Source organism: Cnephaeus nilssonii, assembly GCF_951640355.1.
Source record: "Cnephaeus nilssonii genome assembly, chromosome: 14".
NCBI classification, from domain to species: Eukaryota; Metazoa; Chordata; class Mammalia; order Chiroptera; family Vespertilionidae; genus Cnephaeus; species Cnephaeus nilssonii.
In genome coordinates, this window is record NC_137085.1 from 54,922,140 (window position 1) to 54,945,241 (window position 23,102).

Sequence of the window (23,102 nt, forward strand, 5' to 3'; positions counted from 1 at the left end):
TATGTGCCTCAGCCTCTGCACAAAGGGCCGCAGAACCAGAGCCTGGCTTCCAGCAGAATGGAAGTTCATAAACTCCTCTCTCTAGGATACATCTTCTTGCCCCTGCTTTTCACTCAGCAGGCCGGGGCTCAGTTCCCAAGGGAGTGTGCCACCATTGAGGCTTTGAGGAATGGTGTGTGCTGCCCAGACCTGTCCCCCGTGTCCGGGCCTGGGACTGACCCCTGCGGCTCCTCATCAGGGAGGGGCAGGTGTGAGGCAGTGACTGCAGACTCCCGACCCCACAGCCCCCAGTACCCGCACGATGGCCGAGACGACCGGGAGGGCTGGCCCACACGGTTCTTCAATAGGACGTGTCACTGCAATGGCAACTTCTCGGGACACAACTGCGGGACTTGCCGTCCTGGATGGAGAGGAACCGCCTGTGACCAGAGGGTTCTCACAGGTAAGCGGGGGTATGGAATGGCTGGACAGTCCTGCACGAGACCCAAATCATTTGAGCTGGAAGAACATCTGGAAAAATCACACAGCTCAATCCTCTCTGCACAGTTGAGGAAAGAGGCTTACAGAGATTAAGAAATGTATTTAATTTAAAGGAATGAGCTTGGAGCTCAGGTCATCTGAGTAATATTTCCTTCCAGAACATGTGTTGAGCCACCACTGTCTGCTGGGAACTGTGCTAGAGGTTTATGACTATACTTTCAGTAACTCCTCAAGGTAGTTATGTTAATGAGCATAGGTGTGGTCCCGAAAGGACAAATCCACACCGCTGGTACTCGGAAAACCTGGAATTCATGCTGAGGTCTGTCTACCTCTAATACATGGGCCTCTTGTACTCCCCTTCCTCACCCCCCAGTAAATTTTCCCCTGTGATGAGCAAGTTTAGCCATTTTCGATGATGAGCCCAGCCAGCAGCCTAAATAGCAATTAATAACAAGGCATGAAATAGTAGCAGCCAGCAAAATGCGATTGTTTTCTGTGTGCCAGACCAAGGGCTGAACAGAATGTTTATTGAGTCTATTATGAGCCAGGCTCTGATCTGCTTTTTATGTGTAAACCCTTTAAAATGTACAACTCTGCAGAGATATATTATCCTATAAAATAAAAGCCTAATATGTAAATTGTCCCCTCGACCGGGAGTTCAACCCGGAGTTTGACCAGGGGGCAGGCAGGACAACCGCCCGAGGGCCCTCCCCTGGCCCCCCCTCCCGAACCCCTGCCGGACCCCACCCGTGCACGAATTCATGCACTGGGCTTCTAGTGTTTTATATATACTTTGCAGATGAAAATTGGGGCTTAGAGAAATGTGTGGCCATTGAATGAGTCTCTGGTCTTCACCACCATGCTACACCACATCCCTTGTTTTTGCAAGATTTATGACATTAAAAAGGTAGAAAAGCTTAAGAAAAATGTCAATAGAGAGCAGAAATAAACAGAATACAATCATAAAGTCCACAAGTAAGATGACAGAAAGCTCACAGAATTCTATATTAAATTGGAGAGGGAGGGAGAGAGCAATTGAGGGAGAGACAGGAGGGAGCCAGAGAGATGGGGAGGGAGGGATATATAGTAAGAGGTATTTTTTAAAGTATAAATTTTTTAAACATGCATGCAAATTATCATTACTGGTAAACAGAACATGGTGTGTTAGATTATTATGCTCATTCTCTACCCGTCCCCACAAGGCAGAGGTTTTCATGTTTGCATTTTGTATCCCTAAAGTCAGGAGAAACCTTCTGGATTTAAGTACAGAAGAAAAGAATTACTTTGTCCGGGCCCTGGATATGGCGAAGCGCACAACTCACCCCCGGTTTGTCATTGCCACCAGGAGGTCAGAAGAAATACTGGGGCCAGATGGCAACACCCCACAATTCGAGAACATTTCCATTTACAACTACTTTGTGTGGACACACTATTATTCAGTCAAAAAAACTTTCCTTGGGGCAGGCCAGGAAAGCTTCGGCGAAGTGGACTTCTCCCATGAAGGGCCAGCTTTCCTCACGTGGCACAGGTTCCACCTGCTGCAGCTGGAGAGAGACATGCAGGTACGCAGGCAACATTTCCATGTTCAGAGCCTTTACACACAGGGCGCCTTGTTTGCAAGTCGTTTGAGCCACTGTGTTCCAAAGCATGGCATGACAAAGCAATCCCGGTTCTTGCTCTGCCTTAGGCATTCTAAGTTCCTCCCTGTGCTAATTGCTTATTAATTGATCTTGACCGTTTGTGAAGTGAAAAGAAAGTAATCTCAATGATGAGGAAGGCAAGTGAGACATTTGTAGGTGCGAATGAAAGCACTGGACATGGTCCACGGCTCTGTAATTAAAACAATGACTCATAGTTTGCAATGGAAGAATCTCATTTGATATGCCCTTCTTCTCAAATGTAAGCCCCTTACTGGTTTGGGTGAAGCAAGTGTGTATGAACTTGCCAGTCTTCCAAGTCCCAAATACATAACTCTTCATACCAGTGGACAATACTAATGTGGTATAGTCTTTAAATGACGTAAAAAATCCCTTTCCATTTATATTGTCATATTTTCATTGAGCACCATTGTTTTCTGTGCCTGTTATCACTGAGGCTTTCAGAAGAAATCTATTAAAAATATCCCATTAGTTAGATATCAGTTTTATTTAAGAGACATTGGCATAAAGTGAACTTCAACCCAAACAGTTATTTCCTGCTTATTTTTAAATGTTTTATTGATTTTCAAGAGAGAGTAAAGGAGAAGGGGAGGGAGATAGAAACATCAATGATGAGAATAATCAATTGGCTGCTTCCTGCATGCCCCCTACTGGGGGCCAAGCCCACAACCCAGGCATCTGCCCTGACCAGGAATCAAACCCTTACCTCCTGGTTCATGGATCGATGCTCAGCCACTGAGCCACAGTGACCAGGCTTCCTATCCATTTTTAAGCACATAAGCGCAAATCACATTAAATTATCTGTTAACAAAATACTTTATTATTGTGTCTTTTACTAATTGCTCCTTCTTAAGAAAAGTGTTGTAATTTTAAAATAAAATTTTAAATTACTAGATCTAGGAAATCAACAAATTAAACCAGTTTTCTATGTGAAACAACTGTAATAAATCCCTCTCCCTAAGTTAAAATCTAAAAATTAACCTAAAAATATATGAAGGCAGAAAAGGTGTTTATTTATCAATGTGTAGTATCCCTGTGCCCAGCATTATTCCAAGAAAATAAATGGTTAGAAGAGTGAAAAAATAATGCATGACAATAGAGAATAAGATATTTGTATGAATGTAGTCTATCCATATGCAGTTCGAGGGTGATTAAATGAATTCATCTGGTATTCTGCACTTCATATTTTATAGCTCTGAATACAAGACATTTGGTAGATTACGCGTAGATAAATCTGTCATTTGTAATCGACTCTAGAGCTTCATGCCTTCAAGTCATTTTCCCATGAGCACACCAAAATGAAAGGGCAGATGGAAAGTATCTAAAAGCTTCAAATTTCGCCTGTGTAAACTTCAACCTCTAGGACTACTTACATTTTTAAAACCCAACAGCACAAGGGACCCAACAAATTACAGTCTATATGTAATGCGCCGTGGAAATGCCACATGAATATGCTCCGGCTCCCAAATGTCAGTTACTGAACCACAAATGACTCTTAATAATCCCTTGGAAGCTGTCACTAATATCTGTGAACCAGAACAATGGCTTCCAAATGAGGACTCTACATCCCTGGAGACCCATCCCTGGCGAAGCCTGGGAAGGCTCTTGGCCCTCTATCACACCCTGAGGGCCAGGAGATGCTTCCTAGAAAGGTTGGAAGTGAAAAAGCAGTAATGTCCCAAATGCATGGAGGCGGAATAAAACAATGGCTATTCCTATTTAAATCTGACACTCTCCATGTAACCCCCCGAAGACCGAAAGGAATGGGAAATAACAGGTACCATAAATGTATCTTTTAAGGAACCTAGGAAAAATACCCATATGATCTTGAGTCCAGCATTTTTAAAATCGTTGAGATCAGCCCTAAATGGAAACCAGGCCCCTGTTCTACAGAGCAGCATGCACAAAGAAATACTCTGTTTCCCTTCAGCATGTCCTGGTGGTATGAGCTTTGGGCAGGAGCCTGAATCTTCATAGTTTAGACTCTGAAGCAGAGGTCTCTACGTAAAACTTCTTTATAGCCCAGGCAGATAAGGTAAGTCAGATAGAGTCTGTGTAGCCTGTGGCCTAAGCAGAATCTAAATGCCTCAAGGCATTCCAGTTAAACTAAAAGTAAACAGAAACAAAACAAAAGGTACTGATCCACAGAACACATTTCAAGGCTGGGTCTGGCTCCAGACCAAGAGTTAGCAGTGCTTGAATTTCAGAAAGGAAAATGGAAGGAGGTGCAAATGTCAAGGAGTAGAAGTGATTATTGATAACTTTTGGCATAATCAATAGAAATATAATTACCTATCTAAAAAAGAAAAGGAAGACCTTTCCCCTGCCCCCTAAAAAAATCAATGGCAGGAACTTCTGTATAATGAGTTGAGTTTAAATCACTCCCGAGCCTAAAGTGACTCCTTTTAGTAAATGAAAAGCTTTGTTAACAAAGTAGTTGAGTCCTCCAGCCCCTCAGACCCACTAACTGGCTTCTAAGTGGCTGAAATGAACTAATAGAAATAGACTGCCAGGGAGGAAACCCAGCAAAGAGAGAGAATTTTAAACAAAAACCAGAGAATGCTAACTGAGTTTCTGTGATCTAGGAAATGTTGCAGAATCCTTCCTTCTCCCTTCCTTACTGGAATTTTGCAACTGGGAAGAACGTCTGTGACATCTGCACCGATGACATGATGGGCTCCAGAAGCAACTTTGATCCCAACCTTATAAGCCCGAACTCTGTCTTTTCTCAATGGCGAGTGGTGTGTGAATCCTTGGAAGATTATGATACCCTAGGAACCCTCTGTAACAGTAAGTTCCAAATGACATCTAGGATTCAGAATTCCATTGAGGGAGAGAGATTAAATGTGCTGCCTGAAGGCCATTCGTTCTATTAAGGATGCCAGACTAAAATCTATTATTGCAGAGAATTGATGTAATAAAATCAATTCATGAAACAACTAAGATACTCAAGGCAATCTATAAGGTGCAGCAAGGAGAACAGAGTGTCTGTACATTATTACATTTCTTTTCTTGAGCAATCTGGTAAGTGCATTGCTCACTTTCTTATTTTGGAAAGGTCTAATTGTATAACTTAATCCTCTTAGTGCACTCAGCACTGCTTACTGATCATGTGTCTTGTGTTGGAATTTCACAGAAAATGTTTCCCTAGGAAATCTGAAGTACATAGAAAGACTTGGAAGTGCCAAAGGAGTAAATAATAATAATAATAATAATAATAATAATAATAATAAATTATTATTACATTATGTTATTATTATGTTAATTTAGTCAGAGGGTTAAAAATAAAAAGATGATATAGAGAATGCTTAACCAGTTCTAGCATCCTTGTTCCAGGGATCTGAATACCAGCTCTGCCACAGGTCATTTCTGTCATATATGGATCTGCAACTGAGCTTTCTATTCTCTTCCTTGGATCCTATTATCTGTCCCTGTGCTGCAAACACAAGGTCTTCATTATTAGAGTCTCCTTATCCCCCCTTATTTTTCCTCTTTAGGCATGTCTGGCTATCCTGCATAATAAGAGGCTAATATGCAAATTGACCAAACCGAGGAAAGACTGGTCGCTATGAAGCGCACTGACCACCAGGGGGCAGACGCTCAACATAGGAGCTGCCCCCTGGTGGTCAGTGCACTCCCACAGGGGGAGCACCATTCAGCCAGAAGCTGGGCTCATGGCTGGCAAGCACAGTGCCAGGACCCCTTGGGGGATGTCCGCCTGCTGGGGGGAGCAGGCCTAAGCCAGCAGGCCGACATCCTCTAAGGGGTCCCAGACAGCAAGACGGTGCAGGTGGGGCTGAGAGACCCCCACCCCCAGTGCACGAATGTCATGCACTGGGCCTCTAGTTTTCAACTAATGTTCTTCCATATAAAAGTTAGAATTATGGGAATTTATTCTATTATTCTATTCATAACATTTATTCTGCATATATTCTTTAAAGCATCAATTATTTAAATTATTTTCTAAACTTAAAGAGAGACTATTCTAAATGGAACAAAGGAATTAGGTGGATTTTCATCATTAGGAGATTATTTAGCTGTGTTTAGGAACAAGAGAAGTGATATGCATGAAATTTTCTTCCATAGAAACTTAAGAATTAGAATAAATGTTTATTTGTTTGGCATGTTTAATAAGTGGTAGCACTTGAGGTAGGGAGATGAAATTGAGGATCAAGATCTCTTTAGATAGTAAAACATTAATCTCTTTCTGACCAGGCTATTATATTTTGGCCTGGAAGTTTTTCAGACATTTTCTAATCACCCTCTTGACTGAATAACAAAATACAGCACAAATTAAATGGGTAAATTAAATTATAGCATAGGAGATTTTTTCATCAGTTTTTTTTAAATGTAATATAACTCATAATTCTGACACATAGTTTCTTAAAATATTGAACATATTTTAGGTGGAACAATTTTTAAGTTTACCCTTTGTCTTAGTTCAAGATATAGTAAATGCTAAAAATTATATTAAGCCAGTGAAAGAAAAAAAGGAAAGAATATTTTATTGAGCACATTGTGCCTGATATGGTGTTAAATGCTTTAACATCTTATTTACTAGTCATAATAACAATGCTTTTCTCCTACTTTTTTTCCTGAATGAAATTTCCATTCCTGTGGTTTCAATGATCATCTTTTACAGGACAGCCATACTATACATCTTTATATCAAATTGTCCTTAGACTCTCCATGCCTATGTTTTCATATGCTTGTTGCACAGTACCTTTCCACTATCTCATTAATGCCCCAAACATGTTGTGTAAATTAACAAAGTGAATTACTGACCCCTAACATTCTTCCTGCCACTAAAATATAGTCTTTGGTTTATCAGATGAAAAACATTATTCTTTCTTCACAATACTTCTCAAATCTACTTTCTCCTTCAGAACCCAGAACTTTCCATTCATTTCTGCATGGAAATTGTACAGGACTCAATCCATAGGAAGTTAATATGGAAAGGGATGTAAAGTGCAGCAAAGGAAATATAGTCGATAATATATATAATCACTATGTATAGGGTCAGATGGGTTCTATGCTCAATGGGAAGATCACCTCATCCTACATAATAAAGAGGTAATATGAAAATTGACTGTCACGCCCTCACACAAGATGGCCACCCCCATGTCGTCACAAGATAGCCACCCCCATGTCGTCACAAGATGGCTGCCACTAGATGGCCAGCAGGGGAGGGCAGTTGTGGGCAATCAGCCCAGCAGGGGAGGGCAGTTGTGGGCAATCAGCCCAGCAGGGGAGGGCAGTTAGGGGTGACAAGGCCAGCAGGGGAGGGCAGTTGGGGGCGACCAGGCTGGCAAGGGAGGGCAGTTGGGGGCGACTGGGCCTGCACGGGACAGTGGGTAGTTGAGGGGGACCAGGCCTGCAGGGGAAGGCAGCTGGGGGTGACTGGGCCTGCAGGGGATGGAGGGAAGTTGGGGGGGACCAGGCCTGCAGGGGAAGGCAGTTGGGGGGGACCAGGCCTGCAGGGGAAGGCAGTTGGGGGGAACCAGGCCTGCAGGGGAGGGCAGTTCGGGGCGAGATCAGGCCGGTAGGGGAAGGCAGTTGGGGGTGACCAGGCCTGAAGGGGAGGGCATTTGGGGGCAAATGGGCTGGCAGGGGAGGGCAATTAGGGGAGACCAGGATGCCAGGGGAGGGCAGTTGGGAGCAATCGGACTGGCAGGGGAGCAGTTAGGCATCAATCAGGCTGGCAGGGGAGTGGTTAGGGGGTGATCAGTCTGGCAGGCAGAAGCAGTTAAGAGACAATCAGGCAGGCAGGCAAGCAGGCGAGTGGTTGGGAGCCAGCAGTCCCAGATTGTGAGGGATGTCCGACTGCCTGTGGGATCGCGTGTAAAGTGGCAGTCGAACATCCCCTGAGGGGTCCCAGATTGGAGAGGGTGCAGGCTGGGCTGAGGGAACCCCACCCCCCCAGTGCACAAATTTCATGCACCGGGCTTCTAGCAAGTTATATAAATGTCTAACCACTATGTTGTACACTTGAAACTAATATATTGTCAACTGTAATTAAATTGTTTTAATTTAAAAATAAAAAATAGATGCAATGGCAGAAGTTGTACATGTACAGATTTTAAAGTCACTAGATTAAAATTAAATTGGTTTAACTAGTTTCTTCACTATCAAAATCCTGCTCTACAAAGCTCTATGAGAGCACATTGAATATAGTGTTTTTGAAACCCATGTAACCAATACTTTCTTTCTTGGGATGTAGTGATTGCTCCCTGAATAGTAATCTCCAAAATATCAGCTTAAATTGATGGGTTAGCTAGTACAGTCTCAAAGTTTTTATAATAATGTATACCTAAAAAATACATATGCACTTTCCAGTCTCAATATAATCATGTTTTGTTTTTATACTAGAGGCCTGATGCACGAAATTCGTGCACGGGGAGCAGGGGTCCCTCAGCCCAGCCTGCACCCTCTCCAATCTGGGACATCCCTCTCACAATCCAGGACTGCTGGCTCCCAACTGCTCGCCTGCCTGCCTTCCTGATTGCCCCTAACCACTTCTGCCTGCTAGCCTGATCACCCCCTAACCACTCCCCTGCCAGCCTGATAGATGCCTAACTGCTACCCTGCCAGCCTGTTTGCCCCCAACTTCCCTCCTCTGCTGACCTGGTCACCTCTAACTGCCCTCCCCTGCAGGGTTGGTCGCCCCCAACTGCCCTCCCTTGCAGGCCTGGTCCCTCTCAACTGCCCTCCCTTGCAGTCCTGGTGCCTCCCAACTGCCCTCCCATGCTTGCCTGATCGCCCACAACTGCCCTCCCTTGCAGGCCTGGTCCTTCCCAACTGCCCTCCCCTGCTGGCCATCTTGTGGTGGCCATCTTGTGTCCACATGGGGGCAGGATCTTTGACCATATGGGGGCAGCCATCTTGTGTGTTGGAGTGATGGTCAATCTGCATATTACTCTTTTATTAGATAGGATAGACGCCTGGTGCATGGGTGGGGGCCAGCTGATTTGCCCTGAAGGGTGTCCTGGATCAGGGTGGGGGTTCCCTTGGGGTGTGGGGTGGCCTGGGTGAGGGGCCTGTGGTGGTTTGCAGGCCAGCCATGCCCCCCAGCGACCCAAGCAGAGGCCCTGGTATCTGGAATTTATTTATCTTCTACAATTGAAATTTTATAGTCTGGAGCGGAGCCAAGCCTCCTGCTTGCTCTGTGGCAGCAGCCATTTCTGTTGAAATTTACGTATCTTCTATAATTGAAACTTTGTAGCCTGGAGTGAAGGCCTGCGCTGGCCAGGGCTGCAAAAGCTTGGCTTCCTCCATCGCCCGGGCAACCCTAGCCTCCTCCTCTTACAGCTCTGTAGCTGCCGCCATTTCTGTTGGAATTTATTTACCTTCTATAATTGAAACTTTGTACCCTTGAATGGAGGCCTGGTCCCACCAGGGTGTGTGGAAAACTTGGCTTCCTCCATTGCCAGGGAAACCCAAGCCTCCCTCCTGCTCTCTGTGGCCACAGCCATCTTGGTTGGGGTTAATTTGCATACTCGCTCTGATTGGCTGGTGGGTGTGGCTGGTGGGTGTAGCGGAGTGATGGTTAATTTGCATATTACTATTTTATTAGATAGGATTATATAAAGTTATTTTTATATTATATAAAGCTATTTATGCTAATCATTATGTTAATTATAAAGCATACAATTAGGATTTCTATGAATGAGTTAAAGTGAAAATGGGTAGATGTTGAAATATTATCTCTTCCACCCAGTAACTTATTCTCTAAGGCATGAGCACTCCTCTCTGGAGACCACTGAGGCAGACTAACAAAAAATGCTCCGAATCAAACTCTTCTCCTCCCACCCACCTAAGGCCTCTCCCACTTCGTGAATTAAACATAACTTTCTCATCTTGCTGTTTGATTTCTTCACATTATGGTTCTTATCTAACTTTTCATCTTTCCCACCATCCAATAATCTCTTACATTGCCACGTAGCCCAGGCAAGCTATCCTCCAAACAGGCCCTCTTTTACAACCAACATGATCTATCCCATATAACAACATGTACAAAACAACTATTTAGCAACTATTAATGCCAGGCACTGTACCAAAACTGGGGCACATACTAGTGAGCAAGAACAGATAGAGTTCTTGCTCCAATGAGGCTTATCCTATATCAGTGATGGCGAACCTATGACACGCGTGTCAGCACTGACACATGTAGCCATTTCTGATGACACGTGGCCGCTGAGGCGGCCGCATGCCGAGGATGAAACATTTGCTGCTCCTGAGGATGAAACATTTGCGAAATAATGTTTTTTCCTCAAAGTGACACACGACCTGAGTTATGCTCAGTTTTTTGGCGAAGTTTGACACACAAAGCTCAAAAGGTTGCCCATCACTGTCCTATATAATAAAAGGGTAATATGCAAATTGACAACGGCACAACAACCGGGAATGACTGGTCACTATGATGCGCACTAACCACCAGGGGGCAGACGCTCTATGCAGGAGCTGCCCCCTGGTGGTCAGTGCACTCCCACAGGGAGAGCTCCACTCAACCACAAACCGGGCTGATGGCTGCAAATGCAGCGGAGGTGGCGGGAGCCTCTCCCACCTCCTCGGCAGTGCTAGGGATGTCCATGGGGAGCGGGCCTAAGCCATCAGTCAGACATCCCCCAAGGGCTCCCGGACTGCCAGAGGGACGTCTGACTGCCAGCTTAGGCCCAATCCCTTGGGGAGTGAGCCTAAGCCAGCAGGTGGACATCCCCCAAGGAGTCCCAGACTGTGAGAGGGCGCAGGCTGGGCTGAGGTCTTCCCCCCGCCCCCACCTCCCCCGAGTGCATGAATTTTCATGCCCTGGGCCTCTAGTTTATATTTGGAAGAAAGCTTATCATCTCCTGTTATTATCCCTGCCTAAAATAACACCTATTTCACATGTGGAAATTCTCCTCAGTACTTCAGGGCACTTTCTGGATCCACCCAACTGGGAAAGATATTTCCTTCCCTCCCTTAAGAGGCATCTATCATATGATCCCTAGTATCACAGCTCTTTGCTCAGTTGTTAGTCTTACTGCCCTTCAAAAGACTTTAATTATTTCTGACATAACTTCCTGTAAAATGTGTTCATTGAAATTGAAGATTGTTTTTCTTTCTTTCTCTGAGGGCTGAAACAGACAGCATTAAAGTACAAAACTCCATATATATATATATATGCTAGAAGCCCGGTGCATGAAATTTGTGCACGGCAGGGGGGGGGGGGGTTGTCCCTCAGCCCAGCCTGTACCCTCTCCAATCTGGGACTCCTGGAGGGATGTCCGACTGCCCGTTTAGGCTCGATCCTGGTGGGATCGGGCCTAAACGGGCAGTCGGACATCTCTCTCACAATCCAGGACTGCTGGCTCCCAACTGCTTGCCTGCCTGCCTTCCTGATTGCCCCTAACCGCTTCTGCCTGCCAGCCTGATCACCCCCTAACCACTCTGCTGCCAGCCTGGTTGATGCTTAACTGCTCCCCTGCCAGCCTGTTTGCCCCCAACTTCCCTCCTCTGCCAGCCTGGTCACCCCTAACTGCCCTCTCCTGCAGGGTTGATCACCTCCAACTGCCCTCCCTTGCAAGCCTGGTCCCTCTCAACTGCCCTCCCTTGCAGTCCTGGTCCCTCACAACTGCCCTACCTTGCAGGCCGGGTGCCTCCCAACTGCCCTCTCCTGCTGGCCATCTTGTGGTGGCCATCTTGTGTCCACATGGGGGCCGGATCTTTGACCACATGGGGGCAGCTATATTGTGTGTTGCAGTGATGATCAATCTGTATATTACTCTTTTATTAGATAGGATAGAGGCCTGGTGCACGGGTGGGGGCCAGCTGGTTTGCCCTGAAGGATGTCCCAGATCAGGGTGGGGTTCCCTTGGGGTGTGGGGCGGCCTGAGCGAGGGGCCTGTGGTGGTTTGCAGGCCAGCCATGCCCCCTGGCAACCCAAGGGGAGGCCCTGGTATCTGGAATTTATTTTCCTTCTACAATTGAAACTTTGTAGCCTGGAGCAGAGCCAAGCCTGGGGCTCCGGCAGCCATTTCTGTGGCAGTTAATTCACCTTCTACAATTGAAACTTTGTAGCCTTACGCGGGTGAGCCCGGCCAGGGTGTGCGGAAAGCTTTGCTTCCCCTGTTGCCGCCGGCAACCCTGTCCTGCTCTCTCAAGCTCCATTCTGCTGCCATTTGTTTGAATTTGTTTACCTTCTATAATTGAAACTTTGTAGCTTGAGTGGAGGCTTAGGCCTGCAATGGCTATGGAAAGCTTGGCTTGCTCTGTTACCTGGGAAACCTTGCTCTCTGTGGCTGTAGCCATCTTGGATTGGGATTAATTTGCATACTCGTCCTGATTGGCTGATGTTGCAGAGTGATGGTTAATTTGCATATTACCATTTTATTAGAGAGGATATATATATATGAAATATAGATTGCAGTGTAAAATTTAGGTTTATGAGATTATTTGGACAAAATTCAATTTTCCATTGAATGTTTATTTTAATATATTCTCATGAAAGAAGCATATGTTGATTTAACAAACACTGGGACCTCTATCTGTTATTGTGATCACTTCTTCTTTCGGATGATTTTACGTGTCACTTATCTATTCTTCTCAGAGAAGTTGACATGATAACAGATTTTCTTACTTTAATGCCACTGAAAAGCATTTTAAAAAATTATCTTCTCTACCAAGAAGAACCTATTATTCAGGGTCCATGCTATATATAAAATTTTATAAGGCAATAATAAGATCTCTAACCATTCTCTAAATGTTTGCATACCCCATCTTCTTCCCAGGCACTGAGGGAGCGCCAATTAGGAGGAATCCAGCCGGAAACGTGGCTAGACCAATGGTGCAACGGCTTCCTGAACCGCAGGATGTCGCTCAGTGCTTAGAAGTTGGTTTATTTGACACACCTCCTTTCTATTCCAACTCTTCAAACAGTTTCCGAAACACAGTGGAAGGCAAGTAAACAAAATTGGTGCTCTGAATTGATTTAGTTATCACAGTAAACTGAAGTACTCACATTCAGATCTCTTTGAAAAAAAATTTAAATGCCATATTGATCCAATTAGTTTATCTGAATAGTGCTGCCAATATGATATAGATACAATTCTCTGCTCAGAAAAGCACTTCCTCAAGTAAAAGTGTCAGACCACGAAAGTCCCTTTTATCTAAATTCTCACCCGAGGATATATTTTTATTGATTTTAGAGAGAGAGGAAGGGGATGAGAGAGAGAGAAAAAAACATCGATGTGAGAGAGAAACATTTAATCGGCTGCCTCCCATATGCGTTCCAACTAGGGACCTGCGACCTAGGTATGTGCCCTGACCCTGGAATCAAATCCACAACTTTTTGCCTTTTGGTGTATGACACAATGTTCCAACTAACTGAGCCATCCAGCCAGGGTCCACAAAACTCTCTTAAGCATAAGAGAAGCTCTTGGAAATTGTTTGCAAATCTCTTAAATACTTAAAAAGTATTTAAACTCAAATTTCTGGTAGGTGACTGGCCAATATGTATATAACTATATCAAATTCTAGTATAGACAAATAACATTGAACCTTTCAGAGCTTACTACATTTTTTCTTAAAAATTTGAAAATCTGAACAATTCATTCACATTCTGTAAAGCCTGGTTTTGGCACATGTTTATTTAGGTTAGTATTACCCTGTACCTTTTTAAATAAAGGTCTATAAAAATTAAATCTAGCATATAGGGACATTTAGTTTGAATTTCCTTAGTTAATTCCAAGTATTTTAAAATTGAGTAAACTGAGGTCCAAACAAGTAAAATTAATTTCCCAAGATATTCAGCTAGCTAGTAACAGCACAGATTCAAACCCAAACTCTCTAAGTTCAGTGTCTTTATTTAATAAATTTTGAAATCTATAAATCATGCCTGATATATACAGGGAGGGGCAAAAGTAGGTTTACCGTTGTGAGTATGCAAAATAGTTTATTCTTATATTCTTATTTATTATTTGTATATTTTCCATATGAAAAACTGTAAACCTACTTTTGCCCAACCCTGTATTTAATATATTAAAATAGAAAAACTTTTAACTTTATTATAAACTTGTTATTGTCCAATATTACCTTAAATATAGCATCGCCCATGTTAGACACACACACACACACACACACATACACACACACACACACACACACAAATGGGCACTGATCTCTCTGTCCCATGATTTAAGATATTTGATGTATAAATCTGATAATTATTTTCAACTCTCTCCCTTTTATTATCAAAATTATATGCCATCTGCTCTCTTTATGTTGATTTTGATAACTATATGTGAATCACTTATTTGTAGATAATTCAATAAATTATCACTATTAAATTGACTAGACATATACTGTATATAAAAAATGAGTTTATAAGTACTGATTTATAAATGAACTAGAGGCCTGGTGCATGAATTCGTGCACAGATGGTGTCCGGCCGGCCCACCCCAATGGAGGCCCATTGGGCCAGCGTGGGGAGGGGCTATGGGCAGTTGGCTGGCCACTGCCCCTCCCCTGACTGGGATGTTGGGGTCAATCTGGGGCTGGGCTGGCCAGGGGACGGGGTGATTGGGGCCCAGAGCAGGCTGGTTGGCTGCTGCAGTGCGCGTCATAGCCACCGGTCATTCCAGTCATTCTGGTCATTTCCCCGTTCTGGTTGCTAGGCTTTTATATATATCAGTGGTTCTCAACCTTTCTAATGCCACGACCATTTAATATAGTTCCTCATGTTGTGGTGACCCCCAACCATAAAATTATTTTCGTTGCTACTTCATAACTGTAATTTTGCTACTGTTATGAATCGTAATGTAAATATCTTCTGATGGTCTTAGGCTCTGCAGCAGCGGTGGTTTTGCTACTGTTATGAATCATAATGTGTTTTCCGATGGTCTTAGGTGTGACCCACAGGTTGAGAACCGCTGCTGCAGAGCCTAAGACCATCGGAAAACACAGATATTTACATTACGATTCATAACAGTAGCAAAATTACAGTTATGAAGTAGCAACGAAAATAATTTTATGGTTGGGGGTCACCACAACATAAGGAACTGTATTAAAGGGTCGCGGCATTAGAAAGGTTGAGAACCATTGATATATATATAGATGTGCAGATTATATCTTATTGATGCCTAATTAAGTACAACATATACTGATTTCTTTTTTTTTCCTGTTTTTTATTATCTTTATTGTTGAAAGTATTACAGATGTCTCCTTTTATATTCCCCCCATTGACTCCCTCCATCCACCATGTGCCCCTCCCAGGCCTTCACTACTCTAGTGTCAGTGTCCCTGGGCTATGCACATATGCATATAAGTTCCCCAGTTAGACTGAGTTCTTGGCAGAATTTATAAAAAGACTAGTGCTAGCCACATGCCACATACACTGCAGACAATCATTAAACATTTGAATCAAAAAATAATGGAATAGATGTATGAACATGAATGAATAAATAAATGTGTAATTACACAAGTAAGTTAATGTATTTTAAATTTGAATTTTGTTTTATAATATATAACCTTTCCCTGATCTCCCACCTCTGGTCCTTCAAGCCAATAAGAAGACACACATATAACTCCATCCCACATCACAGACACTCTATTTTTGTTTGTGATCTATTCTCAATATCACCATATAACATGGGAATATATATATGGGAAATATGTAAGTTATATTATACTAGAGGCCTGGTGCATGAATTCGTGCACCAGTGGGGTCCCTCACCCTGGCCTGTGCCCTCTTACAATCCAGGACCCCTCAGGGGATGTCAGACTGCTGGTTTCAGCCTGATTCCTGCAGGCCAGGCCGAGGGACCCCACCAGTGCAGTGCATGAATCCGTGCACCGGGCCAGTTTTGGCCCGATCCCCACAGGCCAGGCTGAAGAACCCCACTGGTACACAAATCTGTATCCCAGGCCTCTAGTATGCATATAAGATCTTTGGTTAATCTCTTCCCGCCCACCGCCCCTTTCCCTCTGAGATTCATCAGTCTGTTCCATGTTTCCATGCCTGTTCATTGAGCTTCTTCCCCCTGGTGGTCAGTGCCCGTCATAGCTACTGGTTGAACAAATGGTTGAACATTGGACAGTCATTTAGGCTTTTATATATGTAGATAATACATATGTTTATTATATGTAAAATGGAGATATATGTGGAAATATGTATATGGAATAGACATCATTATCAAAAGTTCTATAAATGTTTTGAGGGCAGGCTCTCCAGATGTTTAAAACTAATACAGAGATGTTAAGAAAGCCCTGAGAAATTGTAACTTCTCCACAACAGTAAGTTTCTAAAAATAAATATGCTGACAGTCATTCAAAGGGAATAATATAGGAAACTAAAGTAACATCTGGCAATTTAAATTCCAGGACAATCAGAGTGGTCTCCCAATTGTGTCAGCAGTTTTCAGTAGAAGCTAGAGATTTCCACTGTTATATAGAATGATGTTTGCCTTGTGGAAATAGAGTATTCTATGTATTTTGATTGGTATCCTTTGCAGGTCATTATTTTTAACCTGGAGGCTACATTTAGAATGCCATGCCACTAGTTTAAAACCAACCTAGTTCTGGGTATAGCAAACAAATGTCGCTAACCAAAGGTACAGAGAAATAATGCTATTATGTTAAGGTAAAAACTGTCCTGGCAAGCTTAGGAAAAACTGTTGCTCAGTATAATCACTGCTGTTGACTTGACAAGTAGAATATTTGTAATGATTTTTACTATTCTCATTCTATTTTTATATCTAGGTTACAGTGATCCCATGGGAAGGTATGACCCTGCTGTTCGAAGCCTTCACAATTTGGCTCATCTATTCCTGAATGGAACAGGGGGACAAACCCATTTATCTCCAAATGATCCTATTTTTGTCCTCCTGCATACTTTCACTGATGCAATCTTTGATGAATGGCTGAGGAGATATAATGCTGGTGAGACATTTTTATATGCTTTTCGCGGGCTCAGCAAAAAAAGATTGTTCGGATGGCATAGTTATCACTTCAGGCTAAGCCCTTGACACACATAAACTACATTTCAAAATAAGGCAAAAATAGCTCTATTATCTAGCCGTTTCCAAATACTCCAAACCACTTTGACAAGGCAGACAAGAAGTCTATCAGAATTGCTATAGTAAGATGATATTTACTAGCATTCAATAGAACTAAGCAGTTAATCCCTTCTCATTTTTACTGTTTCCCAAATTTTTCTTCCAAATATCTTCCAATGAACATTCTAATTGCTTTTTAATATAGACAGGAAATTCTTACAGAGCTCTTCTTTGATATTCCAAAAGAGAAAAAATATTACACTCATAATCCATAGTTTTTATTTTATTACTTTATGAACTCTCACAAATGGAAATTTTTCTCAACTTGAAAAGATGGTGTTGGTTTTTATATCACGCCATAGAAAATCTCTTTTTAAGTTCATTTTAACATACTTTTAAACTCTTGTTTACAAGGTCACTTTCTCTTAGTTTCTACTCAGCTGAGAGATTTATATTACTTTTATTTATTTTTTTCACATTACTTTTCAATTTGTTCCTCTGGTTAAAACATTGTAAATTTTTATATTTTAAAAGTGTCCTAAATGTTGACTTCTGTGCCTTTATCTCATCATGCATATAAACATAATATTTGAGATTAACTACCTATTCATTTATCCACCCAATTCAGCCAGTCCCTTATTTTCTTGTATGTGTTTGTGTGTGTACAGTAGAAGTTCTTAATTCAACCTGGTTAAGACCATTAATTGATGAGTTGGTCAAAATAGTATGTTCCATTATTTTTAACCTGGAGGCTACATTTAGAATGTCATGCCATTAGCTTAAATCCAACCTAATTACAGATATAGCAAACAAATATCGCTAACCATAGGTGCAGAGAAACAATTCAATTATATTAAGGGAAAAACTGCCCTGGCAAGCTTAGGAAAAATTGTTGCTCAGTATAATCACTGCTGTTGACTTGACAAGAGAAATATTTTTAATGAGTTTTACTATTCATCAGAAAAATCATTTAACAAGTGAATAACTTACATACAAATATTGGTTCATTTATCAATCTGCTATGAATTCACTGATTGGAATTCCACCTCATTTTCATGTGTATTTACGTACGTACGTATGACTATAATGCATTATCTATAATAAAGAGAGATGGGAGCCATAGAAAGGTTATGTTAAAATCCAATTGCTATTGTTTGTTACTTTTACTATTATTTCTCCCTTCATTTTAATGGCTATAACTTAATCACACAGCTGAAGCTGACCTGGATAAGGCTGATTAAGTGAAGGTGAAATGGAAGTTTACAAATCCAAGTTATTAATTTTAATATCTAACTTGAATAAATAATGTTCTGCAATACACCAACATGTGAGTTTCTTGAAGACAGGAATTTTGTCTGTTCAAAGCTATAGCCCCATGCCTAGAACAGGAACTCAACAGATGTTACTAGATAAATACTTAAGCGTCAAAAATATAAACACTACCTGCCATTTCTAGAATCAATTGTTCTTCAAACTAGATTCTAAAATGCTCTTCTGTGCTTCATGGAAACACATGGACTGTCCAGATAATGTACTTCTTACAAACACAATCTGACACTTCACTAGCTTTCTCACATATCCCAGCTCTTCTCAATATATTTCCACTCATGTAGTGCCCAAGCCCACTTGCAACTCTGGCTTTGTAACATTCCAGCTGGTAATTAATTGTAACAACATATAGAACAACCAACAAACTACAACTTTTGCCACAAAGGACATTTCAGTACTTTTAACCCTTACGACAAAAACTCACCAATGATATAAATACCTGCAACTTGTATTTAAACAGAACAGTCCCCCTTTGTCTATAGGGGAAATGTTCTGAGAGCTCCAGGGGATGCCTGAGACTGTGGATAGGAGTGAACCCTAGAACTGCATGCACTATGTTTTTTCCTTTAGGTACATACCTATGGTAAAGTTTCATTTATAAATTACACACAGTATAGATTCACAATAATAACTAGCAGTAATATAGAACAATTATAACAATATCTATATATATAAAAGCCAAGTGAGCAAAACAACGGAACCACCGGAACAACTGGAATGACTGATCGCTATGAGGTCCACCACAGTGACAAACTGGCCAGATCAGGGCCCCGATTGGCCCCCCCAACCTCTTATTGCCCCTCATCCCAATAGCCTGGCCCCTGATCGGCCCCCCACACCCCGATCAGGGGGGACCCACTGGCCAACTGCCTGCAGCCCCTCCCCCAGCCGGCCTCCCACCTGATTGGGAGTGGGGCTGGCTGGCCAACCTCCTGCATCCCCTCCCCCCCGCCAACCCGGCCCCGATCGGACCTCACCCATGCACGAATTCATGCACTGGGCCTCTAGTATTTTAATAAGTTATATGAATGGCTTTGGGGCAGTTACCTGAACACAAGCACTGCAATAGCACAACACTAATGTGATAACTGAGAGGATGCTAAGTGACTAACGAGCTGGTGGCATATACTGAGTGGATATGCTGGGCAAAGGGATAATGCACTTTGTGGGCAGGACAGAGCAGGAGGGTAAAGATTTCATCACGCTACTCAGAACTGAGCACCATTTAAAACTTATAACATTTAATTTCTGAAATTTTCCATGTAATATTTTCAGACCACAGTTGACTGTGGGTAACTGAATCGTGGACAACAAAACCATGGTTCAGGGGAGACTACTGTAGAAAGAGGAGAGGTAGCAGGAAGCAAGTACAATTCCAACACCGTGATTCGAAATTTTAAGTGTTTTTTGTTAACAGAGTAAAACCCAAGGAACAGGTTAATATTTATTTCTTTAAAAGTAAACAGAAAAAAAGAAAATATACCAAAGAGAAACATTCACAGTCAAGGAGAAACCTCCATTAGAAACTATCTCTCAAATTTAAATCATAGATGATGTTACAGCAAACTATAGACCCATCTTTTCTTTACCTTTGAAAAAATAAATTTAATTGATTTTATTAAAATCTGTTTCTGTAATCTAAAAGTAAAACAATTAATGAGCATCAAAGATGACAAAATACTAAAACACGCCAGCTTTTGAACTTGCTTTTTCTATGGGATAATACATTAATTAGTGCTATAATCAAGGCATTTGAAATCTGCTTTATGCAATTCCCTGTTCTGCTGTAGTAAAACTTATGTCTTTATTCATTGTAAAATATGAAAGAATGTTTTTAATGTTATGCTTGAATATTTCAGGACACCTTCAGAAAATAATTATATACTAATATTAATAATGTGTTTTTGGCATATTTTAGATATATCTACATTTCCATTGGAAAATGCCCCTATTGGACATAATAGACAATACAATATGGTGCCATTCTGGCCTCCAATTACCAACACTGAAATGTTTGTTACTGCTCCAGATAACCTGGGATATACTTATGAAGTTCAATGGCCAGGTGAGTATTAAAAATGTATTTTTACTGTGGAAATTTTCAAAAGCAATATGTTACCTTTAAAAGTAAACTAATCACAGTATTCTTGAGGCTGATATTTCCCACTTGCATTTAGAAACATTCATTTAGATTTTCCTTTGGGGATAAAGAGAGTGAACGTAACATTTGTTGCCAGCCCACTCTGACCTGGTATTGCGCTGATTATATAGCACACTATCTCATTCAATCCTTACACCCCTCCGTGATAGGGTCATAATCCTGATTTTACAAATACAGAAGACAAGGCTTAGCAAGGGTAACTGTCAAAGGACCCCTCGCTTAGTAAGCAGAGAAAATTAGTTTTGAGCCTAGCCCCCTAATTTTTCTACATTATAATGTGCTTCTGATTATCCTTAAAAAAATTTTTTAAATGGCATGAGGTACTCTGAGCTGTCCTTTCTGAGATTTTGAAATGCAAAACTTTGTTTAAATTTAAATTTATTTTTCAAGAAAGGCAGTAGGATTCAGTGGAAGAACACAGGGTTTGGATTCCGAAAGACCTGTACTCCAAAACCAATTATATTATCTACTAATCAACTGACCTTGGGCAAGTGACATAGACTCTGAGCCATTATTTCCTCGTGTTTAGAATGAAAATAACTACCCTAATGGAATCTACTCATTATGAGAAACTAGAGGCCCAGTGCATGAAATTCGTGCATGGGGGTGGGGGGCTGTCCTTCAGCCCAGCCTGCACCCTCTCCAATCTGGGACCCCTCGAGGGATGTCCAACTGCCTGTTTAGGCCCGATCCTACCGGGATCAGCCCTAAACGGGCAGTCGGACATCCCTCTCACAATCCAGGACTGCTGGCTCCCAACTGCTTGCCTGCCTGCCTTCCTGATTGCCCCTAACCACTTCTACCTGCCAGCCTGATCACCCCCTAACCACTCCCCTGCTAGCCTGATTGATGCCTAACTGCTCCCCTGCCAGTCTGATTGCCCCTAACTGCCCTCCCCTGCAGGTCTGGTCACCCCTAACTGACCTCCCCTGCAGGGTTGATCCCCTCCAACTGCCCTCCCTTGCAGGCCTGATCCCTTCCAACTGCCCTCCCCTGCTGGCCATCTTGTGGCGGCTATCTTGTGTCCACATGGGGGCAGCCATCTTTGACCACATGGGGGCAGCCATCTTGTGTGTTGGAGTGATGGTCAATTTGAATATTACTCTTTTATTAGATAGGATTAGAAAGTGCCACCAAGATGACAAGTGCTATACAATAAAAATTAAGTATGAGGATTTCAGTAAAGTGCCTAAATTTAGTATCCAATTTTTGATGGCAACTATTAGCAGATTTATTTTTTGCTCTTGTTTTATTTTTCAAATAGGTCGGAGTTTTCATATTTCTGAGATTATTACCATAGCAGTGGTTGCTGCTTTATTGCTGGTTGCAGTCATTTTTGTGGGCGCTTCTTGTCTGATTCGTGCCAGAAGCAACATGGATGAAGCCAATCAGCCTCTCCTCACTGACCAGTATCGACACTATGCTGAAGAATATGAAAAAATCCCGAATCCTAATCAATCCATGGTCTAACTATAAAAGACCGATTGTCTTACACAATAGTATTACAAAAGCCCTATGCTGAACAATAATAGATTGAGTTACTAACTGTATTTTCTTTCACTCTGTTCCTTTCTTCCTATGCCTGCACATGTTGGAATTAAAGCTCCAGAAATCACTTTCCAGAGCTGGGAAGAATCACAACATTTTCCTTTTTATTTCAAACAGTAGGTTGCACCCACTCCGTGTGTTTAAGCAGAAAGTGTCAAGAATTTTGGCATGTTTTAAAGGTCAATTATATGACAATGTAAATAAGCTGCTTTTGCTTTGTTTAAAAATCATAAAGAAAAATCATGATTGATAGAAAATTCCTGATTAAAATACATGAGTAAGCATTTCAACAGTATTAAGATGTAAATATATTTCCATTCATTGACACTGACCAACCAATGTAAAGGAAGCCACATTTATTAGTTAAAGTAATTTACGTGGAATTATAAATGGGACTCTAATAAACTTCTTCAAATTGGTCTTCCCCTTTTGGTACCAGCATATTTAGTGTAAGGTTCAAGACCAAAACAAAATCACAATCTTTGTCACATTTTAGAGAGATAAAAGCATCACTTTGTTTAAGAGATAATTGATATTGCCTGTCTGCCACTGTGTTCTCCGACCTCTCAATTTGCTGAAAAGGAACTACCCATCTATACATTTCCTCTTCTAGTAGCTCAGAGATCCACAGGAAGGCATGAAGGTGAAGAACCTGCATCACAGTGCTCTACAAATAGCATTCAGTTAGTTGTGTTTAATTCAAATAGCTCTCCCTTATCACTTATCACACTTTCCTGTGTTTTCAATTAAAATATTATTTCACTGGTCCTCTTTATTTTTATCTTTTTAATTTTTAAAAATGTTTATATTAAATTGAGAGAGAAAAAAACATTGATCTGAGAAACATCTATCTGCTGCCTCCTGCACGTCCCCTACTAGGGATCGAGCCCACAACTC

At 41.9% G+C, this 23,102-nt stretch overlaps 1 protein-coding gene and 1 long non-coding RNA gene across 2 annotated transcripts in view; one reads left to right on the top strand and one right to left on the bottom strand.

Annotated features, from left to right (window-relative positions):
• The window catches only part of LOC307110466, a 63,324-nt gene that overhangs the window by 31,102 nt on the left and 9,120 nt on the right, over positions 1 to 23,102 (bottom strand). The window lies entirely within an intron of this gene.
• TYRP1 (tyrosinase related protein 1) lies at positions 52 to 22,127 on the top strand (the record flags this gene model as incomplete). The annotated part of the gene is made up of 7 exons (XM_079790728.1): positions 52 to 442; positions 1,720 to 2,042; positions 4,724 to 4,928; positions 12,905 to 13,072; positions 16,872 to 17,051; positions 20,415 to 20,561; positions 21,922 to 22,127. The coding sequence occupies exons 1-7, from the start codon at positions 58 to 60 to the stop codon at positions 22,125 to 22,127; spliced, it is 1,614 nt and encodes a 537-aa protein (XP_079646854.1). The 5' UTR covers positions 52 to 57.